This window comes from Perognathus longimembris, chromosome 7 (assembly GCF_023159225.1).
Source record: "Perognathus longimembris pacificus isolate PPM17 chromosome 7, ASM2315922v1, whole genome shotgun sequence".
NCBI classification, from domain to species: Eukaryota; Metazoa; Chordata; class Mammalia; order Rodentia; family Heteromyidae; genus Perognathus; species Perognathus longimembris.
The window spans coordinates 62297596-62310609 of NC_063167.1; the positions used below are offsets into that span (position 1 = coordinate 62297596).

Sequence of the window (13014 nt, forward strand, 5' to 3'; positions counted from 1 at the left end):
GTTCTCAAATTAGATGACTGTTCTGTGTGCCAATGTATATTGCATAGAAGTAGTTACATTAAATACTTTATTAGAAAGCCAGTTTTTTGGGGTTTTTTTTTGGGGGGGGCAGTCCTGGGCGGTGGACTCAGGGCCTGAGCACTGTCCCTGGCTTCCTTTTGCTCAAGGCTAGCACTCTGCCACTTGAGCCACAGCGCCACTTCTGGCCGTTTTCTGTATATGTGGTGCTGGGGAATCGAACCCAGGGCCTCATGCATACGAGGCAAGCTCTCTTGCCACTAGGCCATATCCCCAGCCCCAGAAAGAAAGCCAGTTTTTAATGGCTGCCATACCTAAAAGTTGGTAAGTCAATTTTTATAAAAAATTTAAAGTATACATTCTGCAGGCATAAATTTTTTTAAATATTCAATTTAATTTTTAAAAACCTTCTAAATTTACATTTTCAAACACTACTACAATTGTTATAATAGCTAGCTTATACATATACTTAGCCAAAATAAGTTAATTTTTAAAAATCAATAATGTAGTATGCTGGCAAGATATTTTCTTTCAATTTTTTTTTTTGCCAGTCCTGGAGCTTGGACTCAGGGCCTGAGCACTGTCCCTGGCTTCTTTTTGCTCAAGGCTGGCACTCTGCCACTTGAGCCACAGTGTCACTTCTGGCCTTTTCTATATATGTGGTGCTGAGGAATCGAATCCAGGGCTTCATGTATATGAGGCAAGCATTCTTGCCACTAGGCCATATTCCCAGCCCAGATATTTTCTTTCAAAACAAGTAGGGGTCATTATAAAGTCAATGTTCTAACTGTGCTATTACAAATGAATACAACATCACAGAACACACAAAAAAAATGCACAGACCAAATTTTAAATATCCAAGTCATTAGTGCAGAAGAAGGCACTTGATATCTCTTAAGGAGTTAGAGGATTTCAATTTAAATGACTAATTTTCACAGAGGATATCATGACTATTAATCAAAAAGGAAAATCTATTCTTTCTACTCAGATGTTTCTAAAGTGTTTCTACTCAAGTGGTTTTGTGTAACTTCTCCTTTAACTATATGTTCTTTCCCTGAAAAAGCCATCTGCAAGCTAATCATTTTAGCCTGCTGACATATATGCCTTAGAAAATGTGTGTGATTAGGGCTGGGAATATGGCCTAGTGGCAAGAGAGCTCGTCTCGTATACATGAAGCCCTGGGTTCGATTCCCCAGCACCACATATATAGAAAACGGCCAGAAGTGGCGCTGTGGCTCAAGTGGCAGAGTGCTAGCCTTGAGCAAAAAGGAAGCCAGGGACAGTGCTCAGGCCCTGAGTCCAAGCCCCAGGACTGGCCAAAAAAAAAAAAAAAAAAGAAAATGTGTGTGATTGTCTAATTCCCCTTCTCCCCCCAACTCTAGTACCTATACATATATGCACTTATAAATATATACAGATTTTTCAGGATTATAAAAATATTTAACTTTGAAGTTTAAATAGTTACTGAATGTTAATACAGAATACATTAAGATTTGTATAATTTTACTTTTTATAAAAAGGTTTTCTTATAGCAGCATTTGCATTGCAAATGAAATATGACCAAATAATGTTGCAGTGTACAAGATTGCTACTGCAAATCAGTCTGAGCAGCTCAATGTTCCTCTAAAAGAGACATCTTTCCCTAGCTACACGAGAGTGCTCAATACAGCATGAAACCTGGAGGAACAAATGACCTCCCTGAACCTTCTAAGTGCATGTGAAAGTCACCACCACAAAACTGGCAAGGTTCCTTATAACATCCCCAAATGTTCAAGTTACCTTCACCCCTACAAGTTTGGTAACAAAATTAGTCAAAATTATATTAATGAACAATGTTTTAAATTGAATCATATGAACTTATTAAAAATTAAATGAAGGTTTCAAGAGTAAAAAAAAAACTTTAAGAGGCCTGAGGAAGAAAATGAAGGCTAATTTGAAACTTTGACATTATTTTTGAAAAAGAAAAAAGAAAACCCTTCAGTCTCAAACACTCATATTAAGCTTGTTTTTGTTAAGCTCCCGCTCCAGGTTGCCAATTAAAGTGTCAATGCTTTCTTGTAGATCTCTGAGATTAACTTTTTGATTGACTGTAGACTCAATTGTCTGCACCGTCAAATATGTCTGAAATGTGCACTCTTTGGACATGGGAACTGGCTGTTCAATCATCATTTCTGTTGCATCCATTTTGCTATAATCTTCTCCATCTTCTATGTCTTCTGAAGGTACATCATCATAATCCACATCATTTAAATTTTCTTTTGTATTTACAAAGTAGTTTTCTCCACAGCTGCTCCAATCGCCTGCATACCGATTGCTAAGTGGACTATCTAATTTGGTCTGCTTTGGTCTAAGTATTCCTGGGGAATCAGTACTATGAAAATTTAACATGTAAGGTCGTTCTTTCTTCCGCCTCAGATAATTCAGGGAAGATGACTGCTCTGGGAACAAACTGTCTGTTGATTCTTTGATAGTTACACCTTGCACTAGAAATGAACAATAAATTGACTTTAGTGATAGTGATCTAAATGGTCTTTAAAAAAACAAAGTTAAAGATAAGCCATTTAATAATCAACTACAAACATGCATTAAAACAGAACATGCACACTATCAAAGGTCAGCATTCCATAATTATTTTTCTGTCATCAGACATAATTAAGATTAGGAATAAAAGCTAGAAGAATGTTCAGTGGTGCTAATTCATGCTGCATCATAACATCCCCAAATAAAAAGAAATTTCAATGTTGATTAACTTTCTGTGCAAGTTAATTATTATCTAGCTATAATTCAAACAGCTAAGCTAGTAGCTTCTCCTAAATTAAAGGCTAGAGCAAAAAGCAGGCAAGGCATGTTTGTGTACAAACAAAAGAAAACAAACAGTTCCATTTGTCTGCAAACATCTAAATGAAGCAAATACATCTAAAGGGATTACTCTAAAGTTCTGATCTTAGTGGGCTTTTTGCAATTAGCAGCAGTGTCATAATTTACTAAGCAGCCCAAATTTCACTTTGATAAAATGCATAAATACTAGTTTACCATTTGTCGTTACCTGAGTTTGATTATACAGCATTAGCTACTAAGTCTTCATTTATTGCCTGGAAATAGTACAGATATTTTATTTTCCCATTCTGGTTACATATTTTAAAACCCCAATAATATTCCTCATGTTATTTATATTCATTGTGTGTGGGGGGCAGTCCTGGGGCTTGTATTCAGGGCCTGAGCACTATCCCTGGCTTTTTTTTTTCTCTCAAGGCTAGCACTCTACCTCGTGAGCCACAGCGCCATTTCTGGCTTTTTCTGTTTATGTGGTGCTGAGGAATCGAATGCAGGGCTTCATGCATACTAGGCAAGCACTCTACCACTAAGCCAATTCCCAGTGCCCCCCTTTTAAAGTCAGTCATGGGGCTTGAACTCAGGGCCTGGGTGCTGTCCCTGAGCTTTTGTGCTCAAGGCTAGCACTCTACCACTTGAGCCACAGTGCCACTTCTGGTTTCCTAGTGGTTAGCTGGAGATAAGAATCTCATGAAATTTCTTGCCCTGGCTGGCTTTGACCCTTGATCCTCCGATCTCAGCCTCCTAGTAGCTAGAATTACAGGCATGAGCCACCAGTGCCTGGCAGTTATATTCTTCTCAGATAAAACATATCATATCTTTTGGTATTATAGTGATCATGTAGAAGATTACCACAGAAATTCATAGCAGATCAAGGTTTTCCTGCTTATTACTAAATATTGTCTAAGGTCCTTCTGTATATAAAATAGGCTTCATTTAAAACACTGAGACAAAGGTAGTAAAGATTATCCATAATTCCTTTTTCTTTCTATTGTTTATTATGTTAATTAATGTCTCTCTTTTTATACTTCCTACTCTAAGATAAAGGATACAAATCAGTAATAACATGCAGACCTTATAAGATGAATGCTGGTCTTTCTCACAAAAGAAGACAAAGTGATATTCAGTGAATAACAATATTTACTACATTTTTCAAAGACATAATTTTTACTTATATCTTTTTTTAACTTAAATTTCATGTTTTAGTATGTGCACTGAGGTATTTCAAACACTGTAATCCCAGCTACTCAGGAGGTGAACATAGAAGGATTCAGGTATGCGGCCAGCCTGGGCAAAGTTAGTATGAGGCCCTGTCTCGGAAACAAACTAAAAGCTGGGTGTTAGTAGCTGGCACCTGTAATCCTATCTACTCAGCAAGGTTAAGATTTGAGAATTGTGGTGTGAAGCCAGAAGGAAAGTCAGTAAGACTCATCTCCAGTTCCCACCAAAAGGTCAAAAGTGGGCCTGTGACTCATAAAAACCTATTGCTGCCAGGTACCAATGACTCACATCTGCAATGCTAACTAACTACTTAGGAGGCTGAGATCTAAGGATTATGGTTCAAAGCCACAGGCAGGAAAGTCCATGAGACTCTTGTCTCCAATTAAGCACCAAAAAAAGCTGGAAGTGGAGCTGTGGCTCAAGTGGTAGAGGTCTAGCCTTCAGTGACAAAGCTAAGGGACAGTGCCTGGGCTTTGAGTTCAAGCCCCAGTACTAGCACCAAAGAGAGAGGGGGTAGAGATCCTTCTATTTGAGGAACATAGCTTACAAGATCATAATGTTGTCTCTATTATAATCTGTATTAATTAACATCTGGTAGTTAGAATATTTCATTCTTATCTTTGTTTAGATCCCAACTTATTGAACTAAAGAAGCCCCCAAAAAGCCAGAAGTGGAACTGTAGATCAAGTGGTAAGAGTGCTAGCCTTGAGCTAGCACTCAGGGACAATGCCCAGGTAGAGTTCAAGCACCAGTACCAAAAAAAAAAAAAAAAAAGACTTAAGGGCTGAGGGTGTGGCTTCAGTGGTAGAGCACTTGCCTAGCAAGCTAGAGGGTCCTGAATTCAATCCTAAGAATAGAGTGTAGAGAGAGAATAAAAAAGCAAATCTGGGGCTGGGGATATAGCCTAGTGGCAAGAGTGCCTGCCTCGGATACACGAGGCCCTAGGTTCGATTCCCCAGTACCACATATACAGAAAACGGCCAGAAGCGGCGCTGTGGCTCAAGTGGGCAGAGTGCTAGCCTTGAGCGGGAAGAAGCCAGGGACAGTGCTCAGGCCCTGAGTCCAAGGCCCAGGACTGGCCAAAAAAAAAAAAAAAAAAAGCAAATCTGCCTCAACTCCATTCATTATATAACAAAGAACTAGGACTTGCACTCACTCTATACTTAGTTCCCCATCTATAAAGTAACTTTTCTTTACACAGCAAACTATTTTTAAAGGAAAAAGTTCTGTGAAATCTCAAGACAAAAGGGAAGTACATTTCCATTGTTCCTCAATCGGGCCCTTGCCAATCTGTCATCCCCAAAGCTACTTCCAGACAACCTTAGTGCTTGGTGGGTGGTAATCTAGCAGGACCTGCTAATGTTGATATGGTAGGATTCTAACTTTGAAGGCATGATATTTCAAGTACAAATCATCTTCTTGCCCAAAATGAAAAAAAAATAAATACATGAAAGTTTAGACAGTAGAAAGGAAGAGGGGAAAATTATGCTTCTTTACAACTCTGGAGATAAAAAAAAAAATAAAAAAAGATGTGTGTAGAAAGGAAATCTGTTCTGTGACTACCTGGGATGTGCATTCAGAGTTAACATGCCGTGGCCCCAACACATACACTCTCCAAGTCACCATCAATTCTTTCATCTAGTAACTGCTTGATTTCTTTCTTTCCTTCCTTCCTTCCTTCCTTCCTTCCTTCCTTCCTTCCTTCCTTCCTTCCTTCCTTCCTTCCCTCCCTCCCTCCCTCCCTCCCTCCCTCCCTCCCTCCCTCCCTCCCCTCCCCCCCTTTCTCCCTGTCTTTCTTTTCTTTTTTCTTTCTTTCTTGTGCCAGTCTGGGGCTTGCATTCAGGGCCTGGGTACTGTTCTTGAGGGTTTTTGCTCAAGACTAGAACTCTTCCATTTGAGCTACAGCTCCACTTCCAGCTTTTTTGGTGCTTAATAAAAGTCTCACAGATTTTCTTGTCTGGGAGGGCTTTAAACCTGGATCCTCAGTTCTTATCCTCTTGAGTAGCTAGGATTACAAGTTTCAGCCACCAGCACCTGGCAATTTCTTCCTTTTCTTAAATCTAGTAGCAGGTAACTTAGAAGGTAATGCTATTGCTTCCTCTCATCTTTTTGCCCTTTTCTGTTCTTTATCTGAGATACTTTAAAGAAAAAAAAAAACAAGATTGCAGTAAATGTAGTTGTTTTCTAAACCAACAACACACAAATCTTTGCAATAAGAAGCTATCCAGAATGAATGAGTTGTTTAAGGTTCATCATTGAAACAGTCAATATGAAATCTGAATCTGCTTTTCCTATGGTAGAGAATATAATTTAAATTTCTGCCTCCTATGCCATAACAATGAAATGAAATGAATTTCTGATATATATTTAATAACAAAAACTCAGGAACTAAATTGCTTCAAGGGAGGCTAATTTTCATTTGTGATTATGATAAGAACATTTTCCCAATTACTGATGTTTATTAGAATTAAATAAGTTCTAGAAAAAAATTAAGAAACACACATTTAAAATTCTGACATGAGGGCTGGGGATATGGCCTAGTGGCAAGAGTGCCTGCCTCATATACATGAGGCCCTGGGTTCGATTCCCCAGCACCACATATACAGAAAATGGCCAGAAGTGGTGCTGTGGCTCAAGTGGCAGAGTGCTAGCCTTGAGCAAAAAGAAGCCAGGGACAGTGCTCAGGCCCTGAGTCCAAGGCCCAGGACTGGCAAAAAAAAAAAAAAAAAAAAAAAATTCTGACATGAGTTTGGGCTCCAAAATGAGAAATTAGGTCATTTATCAAAGACTTGTGAGTCAACTTTTTAAAAATACTAATTTACAGTAAAATAAAAACTACAAATTAAAAACAATTTGCATTACAATGGTAAGTAAAATATAAATTGGAAATAATTTTAGGTCTGTATAAAATTCTAACTTGGTAAATTTAAAAACGGAAATTTTTATTAATTTTAAAATTAATTTTAAAAATTAATTTATTGAAAAAAGACTAGAACATTCCTTTGTGCTTTGATCATTCTGATTTACAGTATTTTAATAAGAGTAACAAAGAATCAAAGAACACTTACTGAGGGATCACTTTATACTACCAATTTGCTCATTGCCTTAAACTTCATAATTGCCTCAAACTTCATAATTAACAAATGCAAGGTCAGTGCTAAGCGTAAAGAAACAAACTGAGACTTAGAGAAATTATAGTGGTTGCCTGAGACCACCCTGCAAGCGAGTGCCATAGACCAGATGTGAATCTGGTCTAACTGTGGGCCCAGGCATTTTCACCCCTGTGTGAGATTCTAAGCATCTAAGAACGGTTCTGTGTATGCCTATGCAGTATGGGATGAGATTATTTTTTAATCTGGAACTTAAAAACAGGATTCATTTTTTTAAAAACACCTAATTAAATATAAATTTCTTTGACCTCTGAAATAGGTAAGAGATATACTGGGAAACGAATGCTGGCCTTTGGTCATTTAGTGTAATAATGAATGGATAAGAAAGAGGCTAACCTCAAAAATACTTAAGTGGGGATAATTTGAATAACCATGTAAAGCTATTAACTGAGTATTAATTAAAAGTAGTGCTGAGCCAAGTACCAGTGGCTCATTGCCTATAATCCTAGCTACTCAGGAGGCTAAGATGTGAGGATCACGATTCAAAGCCAGCCAACACAGGAAGGTCTGTGAGGCTCTTACCTCCAACTAACCACAAAAAAGCCAGAAGTGGAGCTATGACTTAAGTGGTAGAGTAGTAGCCTTGAGCACAAAAGTTCAAGGACAGTGTCCAGGCTCTGAATTCAAGCTCCAATACAGGCACACACACACAAAAAGATAGCACCTAACCTAGGTAAGTTTTTATTTTGTCCTTATATAAGGTTGATAAACTCATTAAGTTCATCAAAATAAAATCCTGTGGGGCTGGGGATACGGCCTAGTGGCAAAAGTATTTGCCTCGTATACATGAGGCCCTGGGTTCAATTCCCCAGCACCACATACACAGAAAATGGCCAGAAGTGGCGCTGTGGCTCAAGTGGCAGAGTGCTAGCCTTGAGCAGGAAGAAGCCAGGGACAGTGCTCAGGCCCTGAGTCCAAGCCCCAGGCTGGCCAAAAAAAAAAAAAAAAAAAAAAAGAAAATCCTGTCTACAATGTTAAGAAATTTGCCTAAGGTCAGATTGCTAAGGGATTGTGACCCAGAGCTGATTAAATTAAAAATATGTACATTGACACACACACACACACACACACACACACACACACACACACACACACACAATGTTATCAGCAAAGGCAGAAAACGCAAATGGAAAAACCCAAAGGGAAGGTATCAATTTCATAACTATTTGAAAAGGCAAAACATCTAGAAACAATTTTCTTCATTCATATAAGGGCATATTTAGGCTAATTCAGACAGCTCATCACTGAAAACAATTTCCAGAGAATCACTTACCTGGCCAGAGCTGGAGCAAGTAATGAAGAACTTCAATATGTTTTTTAAAATCCAAAGCACTTGCAAGTTCTTCAGAATCAGTGAAGACTCTGTTGTTATGGGTAGAAGTCTCTTGCCTCTGACTTAATAATACTGGTCCAAAGCACACTGCCAAATTCTGGCAGGTCATCTTGTTCACTTCATGGTAAGAAGCCACCAATTTTAAATGATCCAACAACATCTTTAGAGTTGCCTACATTAAATGAAATCTCACTTAATATATTCATACTGAGGCAAATACAAGGGCCAATTTGTAGCAGAAAATGTGAATATATGTGTGACATTTTCAACCAACTTCAGTACTGCCTGAAATGTAAGAGATAGGAACTAGCCAAATCATCCAATTTCTAATTTTCTTCCCTGAACCATCCTTCTGCTGTCTGTGTGCCAGTTAATTTTTTTCTTATTGCTTAGTCTCTGCCTTGTAAGATTTCTTTCAGATTTTATCCAAGGACACATATACATGTTCACCACCAAGGAACAGTTGTTACTTGCTGCCCTCTCCCCGACCAGACAACAACTCTGCCTCTACCCCTAATGTCCATGCCCCTTGCCAGCAGGAAGTAGCCAAAGAGAATCATCACCTATCTGTAACTATCAGAAGCCTGGAATGTTAGGTCTGCCCTGACAACAGCCCTTCCCCCCTTCTTTACCTGCCTGAAACCAGTCAATCACCTGACTGACTGACAGACAATCACCTGTGAGTCAACAAAGGACCCCAGACTCTGGGATCACTTCCTCATCTACTGAGGTCACATCCTGGCCCGTACTGGTCACACCTTCCTTGGACAGTCTCTGAGTCTCTCCAGTCTCTGAGATCATTTCCTATCCACTGTGGTCCAGTCTCCTGCCTTTCCCTATATAATCAATGTGAGTCCTTGCTCTCTTTCTCCTCTTCCTTCCCCTCTCTCTCCATATACCTCAATTTTGTGCAAGCTGGCAGTTTGCTCTCCCCCCTAATAAACTCTTCTGCCTGAAGCATGTGGCAAGTTTCCTTTCCAGCAAACCTTATAGCGATGGAGCAGGAATGATGGCTTGTGTGACTGATCAAGGTACATAATACACATAAATGGACATACTAGATTAAAATCCCCTTGTTACAATTATTTGAAGATAATTTATTTCAGTGATAAAGGCAGAGCTTAAACTCATTAGTGCCACAAATTACAAAGACGTAAGAATAGTTTATAGCTCTGGAACTAAACATATATTTCATTTATTAGCTTTCAGGAAATGTATTGCAATTGTGCTTACCTTCTCCACATCTGGCAGACAATTCAACAGGTCAACAGTATACTTAGAATCACTTGGGTCATTCTCACAACCATGTGCTGACATTTTCAAAGGACTTTTTATCATTGCATCTAACACAGCTTCATAGAGCTGTTTTGATATCAGAGGAGAAGGAAGTTCTCTTAAAAAATCCTTAAGAACACCTTTAGAAAACAAATCAGAAACAAGTTAATCATATTTCAAAGTGAAATAAACTATAGTAAATGTTTTTAATGTACTGCAGTGCATTTTCAGTAATCTGAAAACAATAAGGCAACAACTAAAAAGCATTATCACAGAGAGGCAAAGGCAAGAGATCCCAGTTTGAAATCACCCTGGGGCAAAAAGTCAGCAATTCCCTGATGGCTCATGCCTATTCAGGAGTCTGAGACCTGAGCATCCAGGTTTGAAGCCAGTCTGGACAGACAAGTCCAAGAGACTCTTTATCTCTAATTAACCAGTAAAAAGTCAGAAGTGAAATGGTGTGGCTCAAATAGAACACAAGCTGGGAGTGAAAAAGCTGAGCAAAAGGCCCATGGTGCAAATGAAACAAAAAAGCAGGCTTGGCATGATGGAATGCTAGACAGACAGACAGACAGACAGACAGACAGATAGATAGGAAATAGATAAAGAGAGAGAGAGATTCCTTTCTCTGGTCTCTTCTATTCAAATCTATCAAATAGAGTTGCCAGATTAATATTCCTAAAAACAATCTTAATGACTTCCTTACTCAAAAATCTTTAATGGAGTCATTTTGCCTAGTAAATAGTCTAAATTCTCTAGTCAAACAGTCAATGCCCTTCTCATAACCTAAGACACAAATTGAACTCTCATAGCATTATATTAATCTCTCTCTCTGTGAGCTACTATAGCTAATTTAGTGGCAGGCCTTACTTCTCTCATCATTTGTTATCTGTTAACTGCAAGGATCATATCTTATCTCCCTATATAAAATAGCAAAAGAGGTTTTTTGAAGGAAGGAAAGTTAGACAAGACTCAAATAAAATTAAATCAAGGTTATAAAATAGTGTTTCAATTCTACTTTCTATAGATGTTACCTTTCCAAAATGAGTATATAAAACAAAATCTATTTATTACCTGTTATTACATTTACATCTGGATATTGGTTTTCACACAGACCAACCGTCTTGCTATCCTTTTCAAAAGCTTCTCGAAGTTCTTTCTTGACTGCAGCTGAACCACACAATCGATATAGGCCTACTACCTAGAAGTAAATAGGCACATTATGATAAATTTGACAAAGAGTACAATATAAATCATATGAACTTGGCAATCAAATATGTTCTAATGGCATCTAATGACAATACCTCAAACACAGCTTTTGAAGTCTCACTATAGACTAAATTGATTAGTTTAATAAAATACCCGAGTATTTCATTTCAATTCAAACAATACAATATAATTTCCATAGTCTTGGCTCTCATAAGAAAAAGACAGAATCCCTTCTCTTTATATTTATATGTTTAATCAGTATCTCCATACCTAAGATTATGTCATCACATCTTTTGTCCTAAAATGAACCTAACATTTCTTAGAGGTAGTATGTCACAGTAATTAAGCAAGCATTTGAATCATAAACTCTCTCTGTGTGTGAGAGTAAATTTGGTAAACTTGGTAAATTTTAGCAAGTTTTTTAATCTCTTACACACACACACACATACACACACACACACACACACACACACACACACACACACAATTACTGCCCGGGCACTGGTGACTCATGCCTGTAATCCTAGTTATTCAGGAGGCTGAGATCTGAGGAATGTGGTTCAAAGCCAGCGCAGGCAGGATAGTCCATGAGACTCTTACCAGGAAACTGAAAGTGGAGCTGTGGTTCAAATTGGTAGAGCACTAACTCTGAGCAAAAAGAGTTCAGGGAAAACTCCCAGGCCCTGAGTTCAAGCCTCGTGACAGGCAAAAACAAACAAAAACAAAACAAACAAACAAAAAACACCCTCAATTAGTTTATCCATAAAATAAGCAGAGTGGAAACAAGGACCCTGCATATGATTTTCATAAAACTCCTTAGGAGAAAAAAGATTCTGAGGAAGAAATAAAAGCAAATAGTTGTAAAGTTATAAAAGAGTTCTATTTAAAATGCTATACCAAGAGTAAAAATAAAGCCTCTATTTGAAAATTAAATGTCACATACTCACTGCTACTACAATGAAATTAAGTATCCAACTACCTACAATGAAATTAAATATTACTAGTACATAAAGGTTCTAAATTATTAGTCTTAATAAGCTCACTTTAAATAAGTTCACAGAAAGAAACCAAGATGGTCTCTGGGAAGAAAAAAAAAAAACACAATACCTTATTAACCTGTCAGAGTCCTTTCAAAGGACAAACCAGAAAATTTAGGAGAATAAAATATGTCACCTCTACTTCCAAATCAAGGACTATTTGGGAAGTTCAGTCACATTGAGTACAAAAATCATAGAGTCAGAAACAGGGTAATGGGTTCGATTCCTAAGTACCACATAAACAGGAAAAGTCAGAAATGGTGCTGTGGCTGAAGTGGTAAAGTGCAAGCCTTGAGCAAAAGAAGCTCAGGGACAGTGCCCAGGCCCTGATTTTAAGCCCCAGGCCTGGAGAAAGAAAGGAAAGAGAGGTGGGGGAGGGAGAAAGGGAGGGGGAGGGGGGAGGGAGAAAGGGAGGGGGAGGGGGAGGGGGAAGGAGGGGGGAGGGAAGAGAGAAAGAGGGAAGGAAGGAAGGAAGAAGGAAGGAAGGAAGGAAGGAAGGAAGGAAGGAAGGAAGGAAGGAAGGAAGGAAGGGAGGGAGGGAGGGAGGGAGGGAGGGAGGGAGGGAGGGAGGGAGGGAGGGAGGGAGGGAGGGCGGGCAGGCAAAAACAATACTCAAAAGTTTGAACTAGGGGCTGGGAATATGGCCTAGTGGCAAGAATGTTTGCCTCGTATACATGAAGCCGTGGGTTTGATTCCTCAGCACCACATATATACAAAAAGGCCAGAAGTAGTGCTGTGGCTCAAGTGGTAGAGTGCTAGCCTTGAGCAAAAAGAAGCCAGGGACAGTGCTCAGGCCCTGAGTCCCAAGCCCCAGGACTGGCAAAAAAAGTTTGAACTGTGAATCATTTCAATATGTTATAAATATCCTAGAAGATAGAAAACACAAATGAAATATTTGTGCATGTATAAGTAGAGGAGG

At 38.7% G+C, this 13014-nt stretch overlaps 1 protein-coding gene across 3 annotated transcripts in view; it reads right to left on the minus strand.

Moving 5' to 3' along the window:
• Positions 1–1371: 1371 nt before the first annotated feature.
• Positions 1372–13014, minus strand: part of Syde2 (synapse defective Rho GTPase homolog 2) — a 32674-nt gene continuing 21031 nt past the window's right edge. For 2 of the 3 annotated variants that reach the window (XM_048351686.1, XM_048351684.1), the window contains exons 4-7: positions 10924–11050; positions 9808–9989; positions 8515–8746; positions 1372–2501 (exon numbers count right to left, since the gene is read on the minus strand). In XM_048351686.1, the coding sequence (XP_048207643.1) occupies positions 2002–2501; positions 8515–8746; positions 9808–9989; positions 10924–11050 (1041 nt within the window). In that variant the 3' untranslated portion in view covers positions 1372–2001. Of the gene's footprint in view, positions 2502–3064; positions 3111–8514; positions 8747–9807; positions 9990–10923; positions 11051–13014 lie in introns of all 3 variants that reach the window. The other variant, XM_048351687.1, reaches the window with a different exon arrangement.